This window comes from Vipera ursinii (genome assembly GCF_947247035.1).
Source record: "Vipera ursinii genome assembly, chromosome: 4".
In the NCBI taxonomy this organism is placed as follows: Eukaryota; Metazoa; Chordata; class Lepidosauria; order Squamata; family Viperidae; genus Vipera; species Vipera ursinii.
In genome coordinates, this window is record NC_139514.1 from 67,733,118 (window position 1) to 67,760,789 (window position 27,672).

The 27,672-nt window shown below is 37.8% G+C and overlaps 1 protein-coding gene across 1 annotated transcript in view; it reads right to left on the reverse strand.

Annotated features, from left to right (window-relative positions):
- The window catches only part of NHS (NHS actin remodeling regulator), a gene marked incomplete at both ends in the record, with an annotated part of 283,740 nt that extends 256,434 nt beyond the window's left edge, over positions 1-27,306 (reverse strand). The window contains one exon of the mRNA XM_083362917.1: positions 26,880-27,306. Coding sequence (XP_083219043.1) covers positions 26,880-27,306 — 427 coding nt within the window. The remainder of the gene's footprint in view (positions 1-26,879) is intronic.
- Positions 27,307-27,672: the final 366 nt, after the last annotated feature.

The following is a 27,672-nucleotide window of genomic DNA, read 5'->3' on the forward strand; positions in this document are numbered from 1 at the left end:
TTAGGCCAGTGTTTCTCAACTTTTTCAACTTTAAGATTTGTGGACTACAATTCCCAAAATTCCCCCACCAGCTTGATTGCTGGTTATAGCAATTATGGTATGAATATTAATATTAATCCCATTGAGCATCATGGCAGGCTACAGTCTTTAGTATCACTTTGCCTAATTGTCAGATGTATCAAGACTCCAGAATTCCCAGCTGAAATGTTGTCTTACCTTAAAGTTCGACCAAACACATATCTACACAGGCAGATGGACAAACTTACATGCTACCAAATTACTACAATGTAGTTCCATATGGAATAGCACAATTCACAAACTACAAAAAAATACTGCTCCAAGCTTTCTATGTGGAAATACTGTATATGCCTCCTACCAGCAGTCCTCCACTTACAATCACAACTGGGACTAGAATTTTGGTCACTGAGTACAGCAATCTTTAAGCAAAATGTCATATAACTACTTTGCTCAATGACTGCAATCCCAGCTCTCCCAGTTGTGGTCAATAAGTGAACATGCAGGTCATTAAGCAGTGCACCAGGAGAGGGCCTAGGCGTCCTATCACATTTAGGAGGTCTGGGCCCTTTTCCTGGCTACCAATGAGAATGACAGCAAGAATGATGGCATTTGCTGTGTTTTGGCCATATTTGAGGTCTGTTCCTCTGGCACGCAGGAGGATTTTTCCTTCCTGCATGGAAGGGAGGGGAAATCCATTATTGCACTGGAGGAACAGACCTCAAATCCAAAATTTCTTCCACTTGCAAACTTCTTTTTCAGCTTCTCTACTGACTTTCTAAAAATGTGAACAGGTAAGACCTCAAAAACAGAGACATTGCCTTCAATTCTATTTACTAAGATTTTATTTACTAAGTTTTAGATGACATATAAATTGCATGCAGCCCTCTTACTATTTCTAAGTGGTATATTATTTAGTGAAGAGGCCATATAGGGACCAGTTTGCAAGCCTCTACCTTCATGGGGCTGTTGACCATATGAACATCGGTGAACATCATCAATAAACATTCCAAAGTGCCCATCCAATGAATATAAGAGCTTGACTTGGCCTCTGGGCCCCCAACGCCATTCCATGTGATTTAGAAATGCACTACAGTAGATATTCTTGTGGCTGCATATTTAAAGGGGAAAATGTGCAATGATGGGTAAGCCCTTTTCATTACCACCATGGATGAAGCCTTTGCCCGTGTAATCTTTTCCCCAAATCTCTGAACCATTCCCAGTAAAATTCCAAGCAGCCCCCAATTTTTTCTAAGAATTTTTTTTAAATAATCCTCTTGTAAGGACATAAAATATTCATCACCTCTGGATTTAGCAGAAGAACAGAGAGTTTATACAGGAACCTCCCAGAGTTGCAGTCATTTGTCTCTTTACTCTCATCCAACTTTTTTTTTGGCAACTACCAAATAAAACTTTAGATATTTGTGCCATAAACCTGCATTAAGGAAGAATAACAGTCCAAACTTTCTGGTAAGTTACTGCCACAAGTCTGTAATTTTATGTAAGGAAGCTAAAATCCTGAAGCGTTCTCCAAGAATACAGTTGGAAGAAAGCATACTTAATTAGTGCAGCATTTTTTTTAAAAAAAATGACACTACCATATATACAGGAAACCCTCCAACAAATCAGGATTGTTAACCACAGAAAGAAAATACTGTTCTTGGCTTCTAGTAGTTTTGATTATTATTCTTATTCTGGAGGCTAGACATGTTCAGGGTAATTAGTGCCCTCTATTGTATATGCAAAATCAGCTCTGGTTTCAGAATTCCTGACATAAATTTCTCAACAGGCACAGCTTTTCCTATGAAGGAAACCATTGTAAAGTAGCCTTTGCTAGGAAAAGTTCTGTAGACGGTCATTTAAATAACAAAGAGAGTTCAAGGTTCATAACAGTTTTCTGCTGCTTATTGTACATTTACATAGGTCCCCTACTGTGCCATTAAGGGGAAATTTAAGAGTAGCCTTCTTCTTTTTTTCCTTATTTTTTGGCCAGTATTGAAATCATGCCATGTGAATCAGAGAATAAAGGTCATACAAATGACAAACTGCCTTAACTGGTGGGGCTCTCTGGAAAACCAACACCTTATTTTTTTATTCTTTTAATTTGCATGCTCCACTGCTATTCAAATGCACACTTTGAAACGTTTTGAGCACATTCTATCATAAAAAACTGAAAATATTGAATCAGGTTACAAAGAATTCTAATAATTAATTATTATTTTAATGTAATTTATTTTTGCATTTGGGCACAAGGGTTTAATTTGTTTTTAATTTTCGTATTTTGGGTGTTTTGTACTTATGGCCCTGTTCACCGCCCTGAGTCCTTCGGGAGAAGGGCGGTATACAAATCAAATAAATAAATAAATAAATAATAGCCAGATAGGGCATCTATAAACACTTTTGTATGTATACATGTTCATTAGTAATGGCTTGTCCTGAACTGGAGACCCAAATTAATCTTTCTCAATAAGAGTGATTATTTAAATATTTATTTAACATTATTTCCACAACAGCAATTTTCTCTTTTGACGTATATACAATGTATAACAGAACATTTGTTTATCCATTTGCCCAAATACATAGAGAACTAAGAATTAATAAGCCATATACTGTACAATGTGCCATGTGTATACAAGACCTTTTCAACAGTCATCCTTAGTACAAGCTCCCTTCTGTCCAGCCTTTAAAACTTTAGAGATCCTTCTCTCTTGAAAAATGGAGGAATAGAATAGGGAATTGGGAGATAATGGCCTCACCTTGAAAGCACTGTTTTTCAAACATTATTTTAAAAAACATAAAAGAATTTGAAAACTTCAAACAGGTTTCATTCAGCCTATCCATCCTACCAGTATATCCTTCACTAACAAAATAACTTTTTCAGTGCTGAAAAGGTGCCCAGTGCCAGGCTCACAGGCAGGGACCTGTCAGACTCTTTACTGAAAAATGACACTCTGGATGTGAATGTCATTTCCTGCAGAGCTAAAGCAGCTAGATCAGAGAAGGAAATGATACCCATGAGAAATCTCAGCTCTGTCGGGGATTTTTTTTCCCATAAAAGGGTTTACTATCAATTCAATATAGAGCATAGAAAGATGGACATTCATATTCCTTTCCTTTGCACTTTGTTGACTTCACAGTGGACAAGATGAACCTACCCCTGGAAGAGAACCTCAGTCCACTTCCACACTTAGAGCCACTAATCCTGATATTAATATCAAGTGAACTTATCCTTTTAGTGGCTAAAATAGTCTAAGACCCCCCACTTGCATCCTTAGGGCTGTTTTCTCACACTGGTTTCCTCCAATATATGAGACTTTAACTACAAACATTCTCAGTTGCATTCTAAACTGGATCTAGCACAGAATATTGATACTGGCAGTTTAAAACATCTGGAGGGCAACTTATTGAGATTGTCTGGGACATATATATATTTTCTTTTCAAAGCTCTAAGAAGTCTTTTTTTTTACAATCTACATTTTCAATTGTACCACAAAACATTTTCAATTGTACCACAAAACAAACTGATGTTGTCATGACATAGTTCAAACAAAATGTTACCCTGATATGCCTTGTAGTGGCAAAAATTTTCACAATGGGTGCAGTTAAGTTAATCAGCAAACACATTCTGAGTGACTGCCAAAACTTAGGCTCCTAGCCAAAACCTGAACTAAAGATTTGACTTTTCAAGGGTAAGGTGATTCTTTCCACTATCAGGAGAAGCTTCTCTTCTTTAATCTTCCTTACTACTCACAAAAATACTTCCCTTTGCCTGGATTAAATTTCAAATCCCTCCAGCTAATCTATTATTGACATCAGACATTTACCTATCATATTAATACAAAATCTATTATAAAAGTTAACCAATCCTAAATCTTGGCAAGGCAGTTTTTGAACAGAAAGGATTCTTTCCCTCCATTAATAAAAATAGAGGCTATTCTTCAAAATTGCATTGAGTCCGTTTTCTGTTCTCCCATCCATTTCTGTTCCTTGCAGCTGCCCACATTGTCTCTCATTCTACTCCAAAAAGTCTGCAGGTTATTCATGATGTGGAAGGGATTGTCATCAAGAAAATTAGTAAAAAAAAGAGGCCTTTCCTGTCACCAAGAGGACATCCTATAAGTATTGCATCCTTAGAGGGCCTGGATATTGTTTAATATTGCAAAAGCAATCTAACAAAGGGAATTCATTTTATGACTTGCTGTAAGAAAGCTTCTTTTTCCTTCTTGCATATTTTTCATCCCTTTTCTTTTTGCACAAACATCCAAGGTTCTGAATCACCAATAGCGTTTTTAAATGAATTGTAGGAAGTCAGCACCCCGCCCCCCCGAGAATGAAATATTTGGGGGAATATTTTTAAAAAAGGCAGAATATGGAGAAAAATATTAAAGGCAGAAAGTAACCCCATTCTTCCTTAATAGCATCAGGCAGAAATCTCAAGTCTTTAGAGATGAATATTTTGTACCTATTAAAAAAGACTGGGTCAATCTATTCATAAACAAAATGCCTTCAGCCCCCACAGCTGATGAGATTAAGAATTTACATTCCCCACCCACCTCCAAAGACAGGACATGACCTCTAAGCCACAATGGGAGTCAGGCAACAATATTTAGAATACCAAAAGGGCATGCTCAAACACAGGTCAAAGTACATTTCATCTTGGTTACTTCTACCATCTTGGGGATGAAGGTCATAGCATCCTCTGTAAGTAGTAATAAACCCCATAAGCCAGCTACGGTCCTGACTAACACAACAATAATAAAGGAATATACGTCACTGGTCACCAAGTAACAGAAAGCATTCTGTTACAAAATTAAAGGGGGGAATGAAGGGTTCTGGAACAAAGGGAAATTGTTTAGTCTAACTGTTGCTTTCTTGCTTTTTGTAATCAGCTTTTGCACCAGGGAAATCTCATGCAAGCATGGGAAACGTACATGGATGCGATATACTGAAGGAGGGAATAAGAGAGTGTACAGGAATGATTGATGTCTTCTTTATGATGTAATGGCTCTGTTGTCTGATTTTCATTGGCTAACAAAGTTTATAAAGCAATGCTACCAACTTTCTAATGTGTGGCACTTCTGGATGTAACTCTGCCAGCATTCCAGATTGTTGGCCACCCAGCTGCTTAATTTGATCAAATAAAGTGCTGCTTGATCAAGAAGTCTCCGCTTGGGTTATCTGAATAGATTAACATGATATCTCAAGTTCAAGTAAGAAACTGGGACCTTACATATTTAAAACAAATTTATACTAGTTTTATATTTACAGCTTGCTGGTCACTGGGGAACCTGCTTTTAATCACATATGATGAAAATTATGATTTAGTGTATGTAATCTAGTTAATATTAATAATGAGGGGTACTCAGAAAGGAGACTGTCCCTTTGTAGACATAGTGCTGGTGACAGGATTAAATCACATTGTCCATATCACAACTGCACAATTTGTAGAAAGACCACACTGATAAATTAAAAATAATGGTAGGCTGCAAAGAAATGCCTAACATGCCAATCAACTTGTAACTAGTGGAGCAGCAGCAGAGCTGGAACTGGTGGCAGCAGTGAAAACTGGTGGTATTGGAGGCACTCGGTGCGGCATCTTTCAAAGCAGTAGTGGTGGTGGTAAATTTGACTTTAAAAAAATGCTGTCAGGCACTCAAAGCTGCTTGGTGGATCACATTTTGTTTAGGCCCAATATGCATTATGGGGAAACACTATAAGAAGAATCAACTCTGCCATTTGATAGATGTCTGTTTCAGGCAGCTGCTATATCATGGATAGACTCAGTGAAGTACTGGACAACAAGACCATTTTTACAGCATAGCCCATCCTGTCTGCTGTGCAGTCAGACACACCAGGTCCACATACAAAAGGTTCAAAATTATTGCTCAAGCCTTTACCCTATGCCCCTGGGTAAAACTAGATAAAGTTCAGTGGCATCCGGGAGGAGGGGAGTTTGGACTTTGTGACTGCATAGAGACTCTAAACTGATTCCTTGCTTGACTCCTCTGCCAATCTCTCTCCTACATGCACTCAGTTGTGGTTTCCAGTCACCAATATTCTTTCAACTGCCTGTCCTATCAGATTTGGGGCAACGAATGAGTTTGGTGTATATATCACATTAATATTCACATCTGGATGGTCATTTGGTAGAAGTGAAACACACGTTTAGTTGATGTTCTTATCTTTCCCTTTAATCTGTGATGCATTTGCCAGGAAAAAGTGTATTTTTTAAAATGCAAGGAAAACTTTAAGCCTACTTTCTCAGTTCTACTATTTGCACCTCTGAATCTCTGATTGTAGATTTGGTGACTGCTTTGAACACCAGTGTGATTTAAAAAGTAGCCCTAGCCTCCAGCAGCTATCTAAAATAGGAGATATTTATTAAACTTTTAATCACTATTTTTTAAATTAAATCAGCTCCCATGACATTACCTCATCTCAACATGACTTTAATTAATTCTGCACACCTGGTCTGTAATATTTGCAGAGATAGGTCATTCCAGCTTTTTTTCTAACACGAAAATTGTAAGAGTTCTGTTCCATTGTAGGGAAAACAACTGCACTTTTTCATCCTCAAGAGGTAGTTGCTGCCATCGATCAAAAATAAACTTGCTTGTTTGTGGGGGAAAAACTTCTTTCTAATGTCCCATTTCTGTACACAAAGCTGCTAGGACAATGTAGTCATGGATATTTAAAAACTAAACTTTATTATTGCCACTTGAAAGAGGATGACCAACAAACATTTTTACCTCCACACCAAGAACCTTGTATGAAGTTATCTAAGGCCAACTCCCAGATATCTATTTATATTGTTATTGATGCTTGCGGGCTTTCTCATTTTCTCTATTAAAGTTCATTTATGTGAGGTATATTCTTCCATTCAGAACCAGATGTACAGACTGAACATCAGAAAAGATAGGAACATGTTGTGTCTGCTTCCTCTGTTTTTTTATTTGTTCACTCCATCATTTCAGACTTAGTCTTCCCTTGATAAACAAAGGCCACTGAAGTAGTACTGGTTTTACTATTTGTTTGAATGCAGATGCTTTGGGCAACCAGGATCTTGCTTTAACAGTTCTTATCTTGTAACACAACATATAGTTGAAAAATGTTCCACCTCCAGACACTTTCAGCACATATGTGGAATGATGGAGAAATCACTATGTATTTTAGCATGCAGAAGTTGTGTAGGCTGGCTTATTTCTCTCAATCCATCCCCATTTTGGAAATAATACTCAGGGACTATTAAACAACTACACCCACTCTGTTCTCAACATTATTCAAAGCCATAGGGGAGATATTTCCACTAACTAATAAATGGCGCAAAAAGGAGTCGTATTTCATAGTTACTCTGGTTTAGTGAAATTAGTCAGTTCTCTCAAGACAAGGGAGATGTAAATATTGCAGAGATTTTTTTCAGTCCCAGAGACTAAAACAATGGAGAGAAGGTAAGCGTAAGCCATATCAGAAAAGGGGGTTACATTTATAATGGAAAAGTGATAGTCAAATACTTTCTCAAAACAGAACTTAATCATTTCATTACTATAAGGACTACACTGCACTGCTTTGAAATTCAAGAAATTGCAGTTGGCTGTCAAAAACTAGCAACAATAGAAGATGTTCACTCATATAACAAGATTTAACCAGCCTAAGCAAAGTTTAAGCATTGGAAGTTGTAGTGGCATATTAGCACTCCCCAAATTATGTGAGATTCAATCCGCAATTATTTTAAGACTCAGAAAGATCATCAGATTTCTGGTGCTTCGTATATTATACTCCATCATCTGAGTTTTGCTGGTTGGAAACTGTGAAAAACATATTCCCAAGTTATGCGGAAAAACCAAGGGTGGGAAGTGGCCAGTCAATTCTATCACTGTATGATGCAGAGCTTATGTGAGAATTGGCAATAGATATTCTAGGAACCAAATAGTTACCACCAAAAATAAAATTTCACAAAATTTGTTTGCTTTTTCATCCTCCAGTTCTAGCAGTAACTAGATAGATCCTGAATTGTTGGACGTCAGCACCCATATACTTCTGACTATGATGGCTAGGGCTTTAGAACCAATTGGTCTCAGCTCTTCTAGCACAACAAAATGTGTGATGTTGTATTCTTGCTATAGAATCTCTTCCTCCACATAAACTATACCATAAGGTACCTGTCAACCCTAAATATTAGGACTGCAAACTGGAGAGAAGAAAGAAATATAGCTATTGCATTCATATTCCATAATGTTTTGCTTCTACCTGGGTGAGCCTGCTCAATTTTGCACACTGTATTGTAGCTGCCATTCATCTTTATTTTCCAAGGAAGGTCATAGGGTCAATTTAGAAGGCAATAGACTATACAGGAATAAAGATACTGGAGACTGGTACTTGCTTTTTTCTTTCTTGATGTAAAAATGAATGGAAAGGAAGCTTGACAGTGCTAAGATGGAATGTCCCTTCCATCACACTGCACAAACCAGTTTAAATGACAGGTAATGCCTGCCTGAATATAGATATTTCACAAAATTACCTAATTCTTTTTTTTATTGAAAAGTTTTATCATACATTTTATCTTTAACAATCCCCCCTACCCCTCCCCTATCCCTCCCTCCCTACCCCTCCCCCCTCCCCTCCCCCCCCCCCCCGACTTCCCAGAGCTAAGTACAAGGTATAAAAAACAAAAAAAGAATCATAAACAACCATATGCTAACAACCATAAACTCTAAAATCTATCACTCTCTAGCTCATATAGGATAACTACAAACACTATTAATATAGAATATATAAAAAAACAGAAAAAAAGAAAGGAAGACTTATTCAAATGCTACATGAAACTTCTTAGTCCCATATTTGTTCTGGATATACTCAATCCATTCCTCTTAACAGTTTAATAGCCTCCTTAGGCTTCACATCCTCTGGATTCAAAATCAAAGCCTTTTCTTTTTCCTTTATTTCATTCTCCAATTCTTTCCTCCTAGCTTCCACAGCACATCTATGTTTATTGTTCATATATATCAACACCCCTCTCATATAGGCCTTGCTAGCATCCCAAACCATGTCCATAGAGGTGCCCTTATTCATATTAATTTCAAAAAAAACCTTCATCCGCTGTTTACATTCTTCCACATTTCTCTGGTTTCTAAACAAATTCTCATTTACGCGCCACGAGCGCCTATCTCTATTCTCCTTATTAATCTCTAGCCAAACTGGGCTATGATCAGAAATATCTTCACCTTCTTAATCCTTGAAAAAAAGTCATTAGTCAACAAAATAAAATCGATCCTGGAAAAAGATTAATGTCTGTCAGAAAAAAAGTATAATCCTTTTCATGCGAATGTCTCTCACGCCAAATATCTCGCAGTTCCAAGTCATCCTTCATTTCAAAAAAGGATTTAGGCAGTCTAACATGACTTGGGACGCGCTTAAAAGCTCCAGCCTTGTCCATCTGTACATCCAAAACACCATTCCAATCCCCCATAAAAATAAAAGATTTATAATCCAACTGGGTAAGCTTTGTATGAAATAAACTAAAAAAGTCAGCTTGTTGTTGATTAGGAGCATATAATCCAACTAAAAGTGTCTTTTTACCTTCTAGCAGCAACTCTATCATAACGTATCTTCCATGCTTATCTGCTTCAATTAAGTCCGCTGTTAAAGCACTTTTAACATAAACAACCACTCCATTTTTCTTATTCATTACAGAAGCAACAAATTGCGTGCCCAACCTTAAGATCGATAAATACTTTGGTCCACAACCCTAATATGCGTTTCTTGCAAACATATAACATCTATCTTGAATTGTTTTAAATATTGAAAAACTTTCTTCCTCTTCTGTGGTGAATTTAGTCCATTAACGTTCCTAGTTAAAAATTTAATTGCCATACATATCATCCCAAAGCTCTTGGAGCACTTACCTAATTCTAAAGACCAAATATTTTATTTTGAACAAATAATTACTTCCCAGATTATTTGACCAAGTGCTTTATTTTTAATCATTCATTTTCTGAGACATTTGGGGTATTTATACTGAATAGTGTGCAATCCACATGGATTGTCTTATTTAGTGTATCCCAATACAGTCCAGAGTTATAAAATATCAAGGATAGAGTACATTACCTCAGATCACACTTCGGGGGGGGGGGAATGCTAAACATTGCTTTTGATTTTGCCTTGATTATGCACCCTCATGTATAGATTGCATCAGACCTTAAGGAAAAAAGTGACTACTACTTTAAAGTAATTGCCCCCCAAATTAAACATTTAAATCTTCATCTTTCATACATGACTTATCTCTAAAGCATTCATGCCAGTGAGTTATATGGAGGAGAGGGGGGGAGGGGAGAGATTATAAGAAACAAAGAGAGACACAGATAAATAGCTTCTAGATTAAAACAATAAATGTGGTGCTATTTAAAAATGACAATGCCATAATAACTAAATAAATTATATTTATTTAGAATCAGCACTTTTTAAAGGAGAAAATGATAGGTTTTGAATGTAAGTACTTAAGAAAATGGGGCTGTGTAACTACATATAGGCCTGCCTAGAAAAATGCAATAACAAAATCTAATCCAGGGTGGTCTGGCAGGCTCAAGCTGGCCCAACTATTGCTTCCACTCTTTGGGTGGTCATCTGGAACTGGATGAATTGCAGGGCCTGGCTTCCCAAAGCATCACAAGATCAGCTCCTCTAGCTCTAGGTCAAAAGCTGACTCAGGGATTGGCAGACACTATTAGAAATTGAAGAAATCTGTGCTGATTTGCCCAAACATGGAGTTGTAGTTGGCACAGGTAGAGCAAGCAAAGATGAAGACAGAGAGAGAGAGATGATAGATAGATGAGAGAGAGAGAGAGAGAGAGAGAGAGAGAGAGAGAGAGAGAGAGAGAGAGAGAGAGAGAGAGAGAGAGAGGACTGATTAGTGATAGAAAGAGTGACCATCACAAAAGAACAATAAGACAGACATTGTAAACTGCATGTCTGTTTTTCTTTCTTTTCCAGAATACAATGCAAAGGATTTCAAATTATTCATGCTAAAAATACAACAAATCAGCAAAATTACATAGTGCAAAGTTGTGCTTTTCAGATTGCACTGAGATGAATGGGATATGTGTACTTGCCAAAGCTTCTAACATGCATTTTATGGCTTTTGCACTGCAGACAGCTTTGTTGACTTATTTACATATTTATGTGTAAAAAGCGAAACAGAAAACAGAAATCCATGGCGATAATCCTTAATCTCTCTATAGCAGGAAGGAACACCATGTACTCCCAGAACTATACATAGATTCAAATCTCCTTTTTGTAGCCCTTGGAGCCCCATCTAAATAAGACTGCTGAAAATAATTATTTTATGATGGGAAACAAATGAAAACTGTAGTTTGTCTTCCAAAATAAGCACATCCTTGGTAAAAAAAAAAACAAATACGATGAAAATATTCAAAGTTCCCTTCAAATCTTTCTTTCCTACTGGTGTGTTGTGGCCCCATCCTTTGTGCAACCAAAAGTATCCCAAAGGTTTGTTCACCCCTGCTCTACTATATAGCTTTTCATATATAACTTAAATGCACAATCAGAAGCAAGTCAATATGATACGATAACATCTCTCCAAATGCATCGTATTACTTCTAAAAAAGAACATGACATCAGAGCCAATGTCTGTGTCTGTGCATGGAAAACATTAAAAAATCTGATTACACCTATTAATATTTTGTTCTTTTATCCTATCAGCCAATATATACAGAATCAATACCTAAAGAAGTTAATGATTAAAATAAGAAAATCAACTAAGCTTATTTATCAGATTGCACAAACAGATAGGACCCATAAATGTTTATATTATGTTGCAAGATTTCTCTGCATGGTTTTCAGTCTAATTTTTGTGCAGCAATTTATTTTTATTGCTGACTGCTACATTTTATAATTAGCAAGTTTTAGCTTTTTAAAGTCATGTGCTGTTGCTACAAACAAATGAAGTACAGCATTGTTAGAAGACAGGTAATAAGTTGGTTTTAAAAAGATTTATTATGCAAGTTTAAAACCCACCTTGGAATTAATCTGAGTTTTTTTCTATACATGGAGCTCAGCAGCCTATTCTATCCTCATCTTAGTTCCTTGAACCTGCATTCAGGCCTTTAATTCTCGATTTATTGTACAGGTAGTTCTTGACTTACAATCATTTGATTAGTGACTGCTTAAAGTTATAACAGCACTGAAAAAAGTGTCATAACTGGTACCCACAGCATCCATATGGTCATGTGATCAGAATTCAGGTGCTCGGCAACTGGCATGTATTTACAATGGTTGCAGCATCTTGGGGTCACGTGATCACCATTAGTGACCTTTCCAGCCAGCTTCCAACAAGCAACGTCAACGGGGGAAGCTGGATTTGCTTAAAAACTGTGTGACTGACTTAGCTTCAGTGATTTACTTAACAGACATGGCAAAAAAGGTTGCAACATTGAGTACAACTCAATTAACAATTGTCTTGCTTAACAGTGGAAATTTTGGTCCCAGTTGTGGTCATACGTCAAGGACTACCTGTAGGAGAGTGGCACAAAGAGCCTAGATACACTAGTGTTCAGGTCAGCTTTACAGCATGAACATTTGCAGAAAAATGAGTGAATGGGAAGCAAAACTGGGGGAAAAGACTTGCCACCCAGGTTTAATGGGGAGTAATACTATTCTTGCAGGATAAAGGGAAAGATGGAATATTACAACAATTAGAAGCAGAAGCACTGAATAATTACATGCTAATTGTTGATACGTGCAAGTAGTAGATTATAGTAGTATGAGTTTTCTAAGGACTTATCTAAAGTCTATAAGCATGTATTGTTGATTTTATAATGTTCTTTGTTTGTATTTGTACAACACTAGAGTACTTTGGGACTAGAGCAGGATAGAAATACAGTACATCTATATTGTAAATAGATGTGTATACTGTACGAGCCAAATACTGGATTAGACAAACCTCCTGCCTGATTCAACATGACTCTTTTTAGGGTCAGTAGAACATTGGGCTAACAGTTCCAAAACAAAAACTAGTTGCAGAATAATAACTTCTCTAGAGATGTCTACTTGGCATCTACGATATTCTTTTCATTTGATGTGCCAAATAAAACCTTCTTTTTAAACTTCTCAAACACTTTAGTTTACTATACTGTACTATTTTCTGCCATTTGACTCTCAGTATTGTTCTTTCTCACAATTATGTACTTCTAGTATTTGCTTATTGTTAGATTGCTCTCTATTCTATAAACAATGTTTTACCATTGCTTTTAATTTTGCTTAATTATCATCTATAGGATTCTAGTGATTTTTTTTAATTACTGGTTTAATGTTTGTGATAAACCTCACCCTGAGATTGTCTTTTTAAAGATTTTTTTATCCCACCTTTATTATTTTTATAAATAACTCAAGGTGGTGAACATACTACTCCTCCTTCTCCACAGCAACTACTCTGTGGGATGAATTGAGAGTGACTGGCCCCAAATCACCCAGCTAGTTTTCATGCTTAAAGTGGGGTTAGAACTCAAAGTTTCCTGGTTTCTAGCCTGGTGCCTTAACCACTAGACCAGACTGGCTCTTTGGCTATAGGTGAGTTGTAAGTTGACTAAATTATTATTAAAATTATAAATAAAAATAATTTTGAACACAGACTTTTGGAAGAGAAAAGACAACTATACTAAGAGAGGCAATACCATTTTACTGCATAAGCTACAATTGACCAGGGAATACAATATGTTAAACAATAAAGCACATTTGACAAATCACAGTCGTATGTTCATTCAACATGATAAGCAAAATTAAATAAATCAGACTATATTTTAGATGATGCATGTGCTATATTATAGTATCTATCAACCTAATCTAACCCAGGATATTGTTATTTTGGGGTAGAAGGAGATCCATAGTAGCATTCAGGAAGCAAGGAAAATAATTCATACATTACTTTGAGTATTCTTCAAGCCAGGCCAGTGTATAAAATTATCATTTCTCTATTGTATAATTTACTGAAGATCATTGTATACAAATAAAACAATCTATCCACAGTGAAGTACAGATGTTATCTTGTTTACGTTACACTGTTTGATCTGAACTGATTTGGTCAGTATTATTTTATTTGCATTAACATGCCCCTCTCCTGATAACATCCTGCTAGATCAGTAAGAAAACAGGTGTTTCTTCCATTGGTGAAAAATAATTTAGGCTACATGGAGCTAGATTATCCATTCCCACAAACAAATCATGAACCATGCAGGCTTAAAACCCAAGCTACAACACCATCAGAATATACTAATCCTGTTCTATGTAGACAAGAATTACAAGAACAAGGTTTTCATTTAGCATGGTGGCCATATCTGCAAATTCAAATGAGATATGAAAAAGATGTGAAAACAATGGGATTTTATAAAAAACAGGCAGAATTTTATCAGATACTGTTAAAAACAGAAAAAAAGTTGATCAAGAAACCCTATAGATTTCTGTTAAACTTAATGATGGAGGAAGAACAAGTAAAAGAAACAATGATAATATGGGCAAAGAATTTTGGAAATAATATAGAATTAGAAGTGTGGCAAAAGTTATGGGAAAGAAATATTAAATTAACTTAAAGCAGTGCCATATAAAGAAAACTTATATAAAATGTTTTATAGATGGCATGTGACACCAATGAGACTAGCAAAAATGTTTACAAATACTTCAAACCACTGTTGGAAATGCAGACAAAGGCCAGGTACTTATTATCAAATCTGGTGGACATGCCCTAAAGCAAAAAGATTTTGGGTTAAAATACATTTATGGTTGGAGAAGATGACTAAAAACCAAATAGACTTTAAACCAGAATTATTTTTGTTAGGAATAATAGGAGCCAATTATGAGAAAGACTGCAGATATCTAATACTACATATATTAACAGCAGCAAGAACTGTATTTGCCCAACATTGGAAAAATGAAAACTTACCAACTGAAGAAGTACTAATTAAGAAAATTCTAGAGTGTGCAGAAATAGATAGATTGACTTTAAAGGTTAACGAGAAAGAAGATTCAGTGTCTTTTAGAACATGGGATAATTTCTATCAATGGCTAGAAAAACGAGTCAGAGAGAAAGGAACGTGATATGTAATTTTGAATATATGTTAGTAGGAAGAAGGCTATTGAGTGATTAATTAAAATATTGTTTATGATAATAAACTATATTATTGTTAGTTAAATACATGTACCCAGACACTATGCTGTTTGCTAAATATTGAAAATGTTACTTGGAAAAACCCAACCCTAACCTCAACCCCAAATCCCAATCCCAACCCCACGCTATCCCTATATATGTCCATGTGTTACAAGACATTCAAGAGAGAGGAGGGTTAGACCTATCTGATTAGACATTATATTCTGCAGTTTTAATTTGGATGAAGGAGTGGCTGGAGCTGAAAAATAGAAGATTATTGGAACTAGAAGAGCATGACTTAACACTTGGGTGGCATGGCTATTGATGGTATAACAAAATTAGGGTTAATGTGGATTTCAAAAATCATTTTATTAGACATGCCATATTGAGAGTATGGAATTCTGTACATATAAACTTAGGTTTTATCTGAAAGTGCCTTTATGATATCATGACACAAAGTGTATTATAGAAATTATAACCAAGTATAAATGATTAACCTAAGGTGATATTTTGGAACTCTTATTTATTTATTTAGCCTCCCAACTCAAATACAGTGATTCTGAGCAGCATACAATATTAAAAATCCACAGTTAAAAATTTACAATTTAACTCCATCCCCAGGGAAGAATTTCAATCTGATATCAGGAGAATATACATGTCCATGTACCACTATTAAAAAGATTCAAAGTAATTCAAAGGGCTTTTTGTTTTGAATATGGTAAGATGGATATTGATATAGTGTTGTGTTGTGTTGTGTTATGTTATGTCATGTTATGTTATATGTTATTGCTAAAATGTACAAACTATTATTGAAATTTGAAATAAAAAATGAATAAGTGAAATAATATGTGAGCAAATGGGCTAAAAACTTTGGGTACAATATATAAATAAAATAATGGGAGAATACGTGGATGAAAGGATTGAAATTGATGTTCTGTTAAATAAAATGATGATAAAATGATGCACCATTGATATTTAGCACCAGAAAAATTGTCTAAAATGTATACATGTACCTGAAAAGTATGCTGGAAATGAAACCAAAAAGAGGGACTTTTTATCATGCTTGGTGGGCATGTAAAAATATTAACAATTTGGGATTCAAATACATACATTAATTCAGAAGATTAAAAAAATAATATACAATTAAAATCAGAAATATTCCTTTTGGGTCTGATGGATACAAAAAGACTATGGAATTTTGTTTTTATGTATGACAACAGGCCTTTACATGTTATAAGGACCTGCCTCAATTAGTTCTCCCAAGAAACCAGAACTCTTGAAACTTGCATTGTTTCAAAAGGGACTTTTATTGAGAATTAATGACAGCAGGAGAGTAAGTACACCATTATCAGTACTCATAGCAGAGACTTAATGCAGCATCTAGAAAATACAACACTCCCAACCAAAAGTATGGATCCAGTATGTAGGTAACATCTTTGTCATAACAAAAAAGGAACAATTAGAGAAGTTACAGGAAACAATCAACAACATTTTCAAAGGAAGAAAATTCAAAGGAAGAAAACAACAACACACTACTCTACCTGGATCTCCTCATCAATAGAGGAAAATGGATAAATTAGAAACACAAGTCTATTGTAAATATATTGTTTATATAGAGATAAACAACATTTACATTCAAAAGAAACAATGAAAAAGCTAAAAAGGAAATAAAAGACCAGAACATTTCCTACCAGCAATCAATACTCAGATAATCAATCAAGTATTGTTAGCAAATTAACAGTATAAAACAGCCTAATCAAAGAACTACCAAGGTGAAAACCAAACCCCCAGCAACATTAACAGAGAAAGTCACCAAATATAAACAAAGAGCAAACCCTGCTCCCTTCCAGCCCTGAAAATGTTACCTAGTCAGGTAATGAAATGTCTGCAAGCAAACAACCAAGGTCAGACTCCAAAGCTTTAATTTGGATTCTTGTATTAAACAGTATGTTGAATTCAATGGCCCTTTCCAACTCTTGATTCTGTGCCATGTAGACTCATTGTCATGTTGTTTCTCTTTTGCAGGGATGGAGTTAATTATTTCTGATTAAATCTATTTTCAGAATGAGGGGGAAAGCCCAGATATAGCACTTCTCAGCTTCACAAGCATCCTTGCTGTGCTGCAATTAGGGATGTCACAGCACCAATTGTCTTCACAACTGCAAGGCAATCTAATGGCTTAATAAACAACACTTTTTTCCCTACAAAATGAGTGTCTACACATGCTAAATTTGTAGCATTAATTAAAAACATTATTTCTCAGCAGCTTTTGGAAATATAAGTACACATTATGCTGCAGCAAGTTCAGCAAAAAATGTGTGTTTATGGAGGTTTGAAGCAGCACATGGTCTAGGTAGGTGTTTTTTTTAATTTTGTGCTCACCAGATATTTTAGATTATAACTAGTACTTAGAACTATCAAAGTTGAAACAAAATGGTCTCAAGGGCTCAAATCTGAAGGGCAATCAGTTGGCTTCCAGACAATGATCCTAGTACTTATTTGATCAAAAAGCATCATGGTTCGAACTCCATCCACTATGGAGCTCTGAACTAGCAGCACATATCTTTGTTCTGCTAGACCAGGGGTTGGCAACTTGAAACACTCAAAGAGCCACTTGGACCCGTTTCTCACAGAAAAGAAAACACTGGGAGCCACAAAACCCTTTTGACATCTAAAATGAAGATAACACTGCATATATCCTTTTTAACCTTTATGCTATGTATAAAAAAAACTATAGTGTGTTGCATTTATGAAATCAATGAACTGCTACAAAGAAAACAATTTTATGCCAGAGAAAGAGGGGGAAAAAACCCTTCTCCTTCATTCCAACAGGTGAAAACAATTTTAGTAGCTTATCTACCATGTTTAAATACAGCATAATTATCCCCATACCTCATCTCTTAATTTAAAAAAGTCAAAATATTTCATTAAACATTCTTTACTAAAAGTCCAGTAAGGACAACATATGTTCTCTCTCTCTCTCTCTCTCTCTCTCTCTCTCTCTCTCTCTCTCTCTCTCTCTCTCTCTCTTTCTCTCTCTCTCTCTCTCTCTCTGATCTTCTGCTCACCTGGCCTGCTGGCCTCACACTGTTCTCCGACAAGCTGACACACATTCTTATTGGGTTGGCTCTATCCTGCCCTTGGTAAAAGTGTGTGTGTGTGTGAGAGAGAGAGAGAGAGAGAGAGATGCTGCTTTCTGCTGCTTCCTGTGGAGATGCAGCAAGGGCAGGGAGCCTGTCAGCTTGTCAGAGAACAGTGTGAGGCCAGCTGGTCAGGTGAGCAGAAGATCGGAAGAGAGAGAGAGAGAAGGGAAGCGCAAGTGCCTCTCTCTGTCTTTCTCTCTGCAAATGGAGGAGGACTGGGAACCACAGTAGAAGGCTGAAAGAGCCACATGACACTCCAGAGCCGCAGGTGGCCGACCCGTGTCCTAGACAAACGGCTGGTTTCATAACTACAGAGCAGGTCTCTGTAGCTACTTCACTCCTGGATTAGAAAAGGAGTGGCATAGAATTGCCCTGAAGCTTCTTGGGTATTCCTTGGCTGGGGGGGGGGAATGAATATTCAGCAAATTTCTTCTCCCTTGTAAGTTTGGCAAAGAAGAGGATTGACATTATGTCCACATAGCCAATGTCTTCAAAGACACCTCTGTTTTAACTTCACGCTTTGCAATGGCTTTTTTGCTGGCTGTATGCTGGAATTTAGATACATTCCCTCCTTGTGGACTCTAATTGATTTAATAACACTGGAGGAATGTCTTCAAATAATTAATCATTCCATAGGGAAAAGACAGGTTTTTTTAAGATTACTGAGAAAATGAGTTACTCTTAACTATACTGAACTTCTACAAAAAACTGTATATATTATCAATTTGAAAAGACTTTATATCTTTATTCTATTTCTTCTACATTCTGCATACAATTCTCAGCTTTCTATGTTAAAAGCTTAGAAACCTCTTCTTTTTTTTACTCTGTGAGTTTGTATATCAACATTATTTTTCCTACCAGCTGCTTAGTTTTCCTTTTGGAACTCTTTATCTGAAGAAAATAGTGTATTTTTGCCTGCTTTTCTGCTGCCAGCAACTGGTTATAAGAGAGGATATTTGCAAAAATTCCCCCTAAGAAGGAATTGAAAGAATTAAAATGTAACTTGGAAGAGCCCAGCACCAAACACCTTATGAAAGTATTTGAGAAAAGGTTTGCTATGCTACAAGAAACAATAAAAGAGATGAATAAAAATCTGATAAACAAATTGAATTATTAGTATCAGAGTTAAAACAAACCAAAGAAGATGTTAAAAATATACAGATTAGAATGGATGAGTCAGACACAAGGTTAGGCCTTCTTAACCAAAATTTACTCTTATTGGATTTGAAACAGAAGAAAGTTTTTCTGTGCTTCAGAGGAATTCCTGAGCAGATCCGCAATTTAAGTGATGTAATTGAAATAGAAATGACTAAAAGATTTGTTTAATGATGAGAAAGCAGACTTCTCTAAAGAAATAGACAAGATTTACAGAATAAATTCAGTGTATGTGACCAGAAGACAACTGCCAAGAGATATTCTGACCCAATTTATAAGAAAATCTATTAGAGAGCAAGTAATTCAGAAACATTACCACCAGAGATTTAACATTTCTGGAAAAGAAGTGCAAATATTCAGAGAAATTATAATTACAATATCAAGGAAACATAAAGTATATTTTTTCTTGACAGATCTCCAGCTGAATAAGCTGGAAGGGGTTATCTTTACCTTTAGAAATCAGTGGTATAGACTAAATTCAGTACTTAAGGCACAAGATTTTTGGAAAAACATGCATCGGAACTACACTATTTCTCAAAAGATAAAGATCAGAAAGAAAAGGATAAAAAGAGGTTGACATTTATCAAGGACAGGCAGCGGAGATGGGAGCCTCAGCTGGAATTCCTGGAACTTCCTCTTCATAACAGAGAGATTGCAAGATTTTGACATGGAATGTCAATGGGGCAAATTCCCCACAAAAGAGAAAAAAAGTTATTTCATTATTTGAAAAAAGCGAACCATGATATAATATGTTTGCAGGAAACTTAAATTAAAGAGAGTGATAAAAAGTATTTAACAAATAACATCTTGAGTCTAGAATTTATTTCTGCTAACTCAAAGAAAAAAAAATAATGAGGTAGTTTTGTATATAAAACCCCAACTACATCCACATTTACTGTGTGCTGATGACCAAGGCAGGTATATAATTGTGCAAATTGAATTACAGGGAATAAAATCTATTGTGGTGGGATTATACACCCCACATCAAGAAAAAGCCATGTTTTTTAAACATCTGTCTAAACACTTGCTCTCTTTTTCAGTATTGGTGTGTAATTGGAAATGACAATGGGATATAACCCCACAACTGGACTGATCAGCTGATAAAGGAATTAAAGAAACACAAGAGAAACTGCCCAAACTTTTTTGGAGCTGATACTTTAGGCTTGATCGATGTTTGGAGGTATAAAGATGAACTAACAAAAGACTTTACCTTCTTTTCAGAGAGACACAAATCCTTTTCTAGAATTGATAAGATTTGGATACAAAAATCTGCTTCACAAAACAACTAAAGCTATTATTCTTCCAATGTCTTTACATATTAATTTTGGTCTTCAATCTTTTAAATAGAGATTAAATTAGTCTGTTTTGCAGAGACCACAGACTGTACTTCAAGACTATTTTAATAATAATTTAGGTAAGGAACCAATTTGACAACAGTTTGGGATGCTTATAAGGTTGTAATACAAGGACATTTTATACAATACAATACAGCAATTAAGAGGAAGATAGGCCAAAAAATCCAAAATCTGCTACAAAAAATTAAACTGAAGGAGAGGGAACTCCAGAATTCACCAGAAGTTCCTAATATACTTAATCAACTAAAATTATTGCAACAACCAATTTCTTGATTGACTCTTTCAGATATTGAAAAGGAACTTAAATATACAAAACAACACTTTTTTGAACATGCAAATAAACAAGGGAGATGGCTGGCATACAAACTAAGAAAATAGACAGAAAAGAAGATGATAACCAAGCTTCAAGAGGGGAATAAAATCTATATGAATAACAAAAACATTCAAAGACTTTTTTGGAATTATTATACCAATTTATACAAAGAACAAGAAATATCTTTAAATGCTATGGAGGAGAATGTAACAACTAAAAATCTTTGTAAACCATCGGAAAACTACAAGCAAATTTTGAATAGTCCAGTAACAACTTTTGAAATAATAGAAGCAATTAAAAGGCAAAGCTCCGGAACCAGAGCCCTACTGAGTGGATTCTATAAAATTTTGGAAGATCAACTACTTCTTCCAATGAAAGACTTAATGAATTTTATCTTACAAGGGAACCCTATATAAGACTCTTGGAAGGATGCCTACATTTCTTTAATAACCAAAGATGGATTGGATTTAACTTCTGTGAAGAACTATAGGTCAATTTGTCTCCTTAATAATGACTACAAACTCTTTACATCTATTTTAGCTGAATGACTTTAAAAAGTTTTATAGAATTATATACATGAAGAGTAGTGTGGTTTCTTTCCTAAAAGACAACTAAAAGATAATATAAGAGTAATTCTGAATATAATTGAATATTTACAACAATGTAGCGACAAACAGGTTACATTAGTTTTTCTGGATGCAGAAAAAGCTTTTGACAACTTGAACTGGGCCTCTATGTTTAAAGTAGTGGAAAAGATGAATTTGTATTGAAACCACACCCACTCCATTGCCGGCCTTGGGGAAAAAAAGTCATGACACATCGCAACACATCATGTGATATTGCGAGTTTGACACCCCCGATCTATACACTTCAGAAAATTTGAATCATGGTGAATGGAGACTTTACAAAACCATATGAAATCTAGAAGGGAACAAGATAGGGGTGTCCTTTATCCCCTTTATTATTTATTCTAGTATTGGAACTGTTAGAGATATTAGAAAAGATAATAGAGCAAAAGGACTACAAATTAAATTGCATGATTACAAATTATGTGTATTTGCCAATGATTTGGTACTGATTGTGCAAAACCTGCTAGAGAACATTGAACATGTTATGAGGAAGATTAAAATGTTTGGAGAAATGGCGGGTTTAAGAATAAATAAATCAAAGACGACAATACTGACTAAGAAGATCCTTCTATGCATCCCAAAAAGACACAGCTCTGAGATCAAGGGATCTTTAAAATGGGCCTTTCCTGCAGACTTCTTTCAGGCCATTGTTAGATTTGTATTCCACTTTTCCCTAAGAAATTCAAGATAGCATGAATAGCACTTTTTCCTCCAATCTTTTATTAACACTATAGTAATCTTTTGAGCTGAAAATAAGACGGGTGCAAAATTACTCAGAGAAATACTGTAGTTGAAGTTGGACTTGAACCAACTCCTGATATAGGCCTTCACTACAACATCACACTGGATTATTCATTCCATTTTTATATATAATCTTTCCTTAAAAAACTACTGTCAAATTCTTCCTGAAATTGAGTTTAATGTGTCTATGTCCCACATTTTCTCCATGGTGGACCTCAACAGCTGACATACTATTTATAGCAGTGGTGGCAGACCTAAGGCACGCATGCCAGAGGCGATACTCAGAGCCCTCTCTGTTGGCACACGTGCCACCGCCGCCAGCAGCAGGTCCATCAGGCTGCCACCGCCGCAGGAGCCCCGCCCAGCACAAAGGAGGCAAAGCGGACCACTAGCAAGCTCGAGTAGAAGTGGTAGAGCAGAGGTCACCAACCATTGTCGATTGGTGGACTGGAAGAAAAGGGAGGAGGAAGCATTTTACATGCGTGCATGCACGCACGGGGCCGAGAGCACACAACGCTGCAAATGGGGTGGGGCTAGTGCCTGCGTGATACTCACTAGCCCTGCCCCATTCTTGTGTGGTGCAGCGCCTTGTATCTGCACCCCGCAGCAGCCATTTTTGCGCCTTGCAGCACAGTGGCCCATTCTGTGTCGCCCGGCTTTTGTATGCCAGAGGCAGCATTCAGAGGCGCCTCCCTGCCTCCTCTCCCAAGGGCACCACAATGCTGATGCGGCCCTGGCACTTTGCGATAAATACGTGGGTTTTTTTTTTATTATTATTTTTTTTAATTCCATTTATATCCCGCCCTTCTCCGAAGACTCAGGGCGGCTTACAAGCTTAGCAGTAGCCTTAGCAGTAGTTTTGGGTTGCAGTTTGGGCACTCAGTCTCTAAAAGGTTTGCCATCACTGATTTATAGAATGCTTGCTGTTGTAAGCTTTATAATAAAATAAACAAATAACACATGTGGGATTTCCAGCCCACCTCTCATCCAGATGCTAAGTAGCTTAAAACCACTTACCAGGTTGACCACATCTCATGTCTTCAGAATATGCCTTTTGAACCACAGTCAAATCACCAAAAAGATAACTTTAGCATCCAATTCTAGATATTTGCATAAACAGCCACATGCCAGATAAGACAGTCACCTTTTATAAGCTATGCAGCTATACAAGTGTGAGGAATAAATAAAATTCACCTTTTCCAGGTCAGAGAGGCAGTATCTCCAGAAATTGTAGAAATGAATCAAACCTGCTTCTCAGAAATGCCAAGAACTAATTAACCTGAGAAGCAAATCCTCTGTTACTGAATTACAGCTCCTTCCATAACAAACAGGTATAGTAATAATTCCCTTTGTGGTTTTGCAAATATGGTAAATACTTTGAGCAGAAAATTTTTAATACCTTTACTGTATATTTACGGCACTCAAAGCACCTAATTCTTTGAAAGGAGACAAGGAAATTAAACAGGTAGAGAATCATAATGGCTTGTTATGTATAAGTACAGCCAAAGGCTAAGATGGGAAATACTATAAAGTTCATAGATCCAACACTGTTATTTGTAATGCTTCTTTAACCTAGAATTCAACCACAGAGCTTGAGGTTCTAATATAGTTTTCCCCATTTTTCAAATATGCTAGACTGTAACTCCAGTTGGCTAAAAATACTGAAAGATGTGGTTTGATATATCTGAAGAACACTAGCTTCCAGATGCAGATGGATCCCAAGAAGTTGTCTAACATGTATCCTAACTTACAGTCTAAATGTTGGAGATGTGGTAGTTTAGAAGCCACCTATTTTCATATGTGGTGGACTTGTAGAAATATAAAAGCTTTTTGGATTAAAATTTGGTGGAACATTCAAAAGATTTTTAAGAGAAAGATAAAGTTTTCTTCGCAATTGTTTTTATTGGGTATTGTTGTAGATTGTGATGTTAAAGAAACCAATTTGATGTTGAATATGATAACAGCAGCACGGTTACTGGTGAGACAATATTGGAAGAAGGATAGTTTGCCTACTATAGAAGAATGGGTATTTAAAGTTTCGAATCTTGCAGAAATGTCTAAGATTTCTGCTTACTTGAAAGATCATTCACAGGAAAGATATATTTCAGTTTGGAGGAGATGGATAGATTATATTCAGAATAAATATGGGACTAAAAAGTTCCATTTAGCTTATGAGTAGATTTTAGAGGGATATTGTTATTGATCTTAGTGTTGGTACTTTGTATGTATTTATGTTAAAGGGGAATTAAAGCACATTATGAATTTGGTTAATTGTATATTATGCATAATTTTTATTTAGAATATGATTATTATAACTATAATCCTGTATTTAGCTCTGGGAAGTGGGGGGGGGAAGTGGGCGGGTTTGGGGTGGGGGGGATTTGGGGATATATTGTAAAATCTTGTTTTTGTAAAACTCTTTAATAAAAAAAAAGAACACTAGCTTCATAAAAACTATTCCAATCTCAGTCTTTAAGCAGTAGCCAGTCACCCCAAATCAGTGAATGATCTGTTCTAGGTGACTATTAACCATAAATTAGTTGAGAATTTCAAAGGATAAACTTGGAAGGTGAAAATCTGATGGATAAACATCCTTTGTTGAGGAACCAAAGGGAGAGATAGAACTACATGCAAGAAGGACATATCCATGAAACCCCTAATATTACTTCCCCAATCTAATGCTTCTAAATGTGTTGGCCAACAACATTCCTATTCTCCAACTAATAGAATCATGTTCCTTTCTTTTACATCCAGAGACATTATGTCAGGGAAGGCTGATATTGCTGAAAAGGAAAACCCTTCCATCCTTCCTCACTGGTGCCACCCCTTGTTGTTGGAGTATAATTTTCAGAATTCTCACCAATAGGAAAGCAGATTCTGGAATGCTGAACTAAAACAACCTAAATATTTTTTATATCATACCCCTGAGTGTGTGGTCTACAGATTCTAGCCCATCCGACATTTTCCCAACCAAAGCTAACATTTATTTCCTTATTTATAGACTGTTTTTGGATACTGCATATCCCTTCAGATTATATCCTACTGGTCCCATTTAAAGCAGTGCAGAATTCCGTAATGGACTAGATGAGTGGCGGATGACCACTTACAATGCGGCTTACAGTGGCCACCAAGAAGGGCTGGGGAACTCAGTGTCCTCCAGAGACTGGGCGTGCTAGTTTGGGTATAGGAATCCCAGCCATTTGCAGGTAGAGGCTAGGGAAATCTGCGCTAAAACGCTTTCCTTCTTTCCCCGCGCCCTCTTTTAGAGGCTTCAGTATCTCCAGTTTACACTATCCCCACCCCTTTCTCTGTGAAGCGGCACACACGGAGGCTCGTCTGTTATCACTGCAGAATGGTCACCTTGTCAGTTCAGAGGAGGGAGGGGGCGGACCCCCTTCTTGCGCCGCACGCCTCTCTCACGCATGCACTAAGTGGGCCTCCCCCTGCCCACTCACCAGTCTCAGCCGCGGAAAATTGGGTCAGGCAGATCGCTGTAAGTCTCGGGTGGCGGAAGGCAGGTTGTCCCCGAGCCCCCCCCCCCCGCGTTCCTTTCCCTGCAGCTGTAGCCGGGGTCTCCTCTGTCTCCTCTCCCCGCGCTTCACCTTCTTCCGCATGAGATCAACCAGCGATCCCCTCCCAGCACGTTAGGCGTCTCCCGCGCATCGCCGCGCAGTTTTCCACGGGGGGAAAAATCACTCCTCCCAAGTGGACCCGAGAGCTCGAGGATGCGACTCGAGGCAGGTGGGAGAAGGGGTTTCGGGAAGCCTGAAAGGCGAACCGCGGCTCATCTCCACGCCGCTCACCCAGTTTTCTCTGGCAATCGCTCGGGAAACCAAAACAACCCTAAAGCCTTTTGACAGAAATGGGTCGTTCAAATCAAAGGCGCGCGCACACACCCCAATCAAGTTTCCGCATCTCGGCCCCAGAACCTTCCACTTCGTTTACACACACACACCCCACGTCGGCGAATCTGTCCCATCTACACTTCCCGCAGAGGGGAAAACTTTGTCTGCCGAAGCTGCATCCTTTTCCAGCAAAAAGAAGGGCGGCGCTGGGGGGGAGATATCGGGAATAGCCGCGTTCAGGGATTCAGGGCCACACCTCCCCGAGATGCCCAAGCAGCACCATTTTATCTTTCGCGGCCCCTTTTCCTCCCTCGCTTGGCACTAGCATCTCACCCATCAGAGCCAATCTCGCTTCCTCTCCCCACTCGGAAAAAAAATGAAGGAAAAAAGAAAGCCAAGAGCCATCCACAGATTGCCTCCCAGGCGCCCGATTCCCCTTAAGAGCCAGACGAAAGAGAGCGGAGGTTAAGGTAAGCCAGCGCCGAGGTCGCCTCAAGGGGAAGGAAGGGAGAGGAAGGCGTCTTCCACTTACGCACTGCCTCCTGCTTCGGATCCAAGCTGTGTAAAACGCTTTGGACGCCGCCAATCCGGCTGTGCAGCGCCTGGACCCTGCGGTGAGTGAGCTGGATCTCGCTCTCGATTTCTTGGAAGAGGGTGCAGGCGTGCTTGGCCACATCGGAGAGCTGTCGGAGGATCCGCGAGAGAGCAACGTTGCTAACCGAGCACAGATCCAAAAGCATCAGCGCCGCCGCCTCCTGGTTCTCCTTCCCTTCGGCGGTCAGCGGGGCAGCCAGCCCAGCCGGAGCCTCTTCCTCCGGCTCGTCCATCGCCTCCCCGGGTTCTTCTCGGTAGCTTCCCGGCTGAGGAAGCTCGAAGCCGGAGTGCTCGTCTAGCACCGAGGCAATATGCTGCCGCCGGCACAGCCTCTGGGGCTTCACAATCCTCTTGGCGAAGGGCATGACCAAAACCTGGGGCGTCACACTCTGTGTGGATGTCGCCGCTTCTCCCTTCCCAGCCCAATAGCCACCCCTTCAAGCCGCGAGCCTCCGGTCTCCGTGCTCTTTTGCAACCCGGCTGCAGGATCGGGGGCTGCTTCTGCCGCCTTCTCCTCTCCCAAGCCCTTCACTTGCTAACGGCAAGGCGCCTTATCTCCCATGGTGATCTTCTTCGCCGTCTGAGTCCTTTCGCTTTTGGAAAGCGACCTCTGCGCCGCGTCCCCGGCCACCTTCGCCGCCCGTTTATCGGTTGCTTCCCTAATCGCCCCTTCCGTCCCTCTTTTTCCTGCTCCCTGCAAGCTTCCTCCTGTCTCCCGCCTCTCGCTTCCC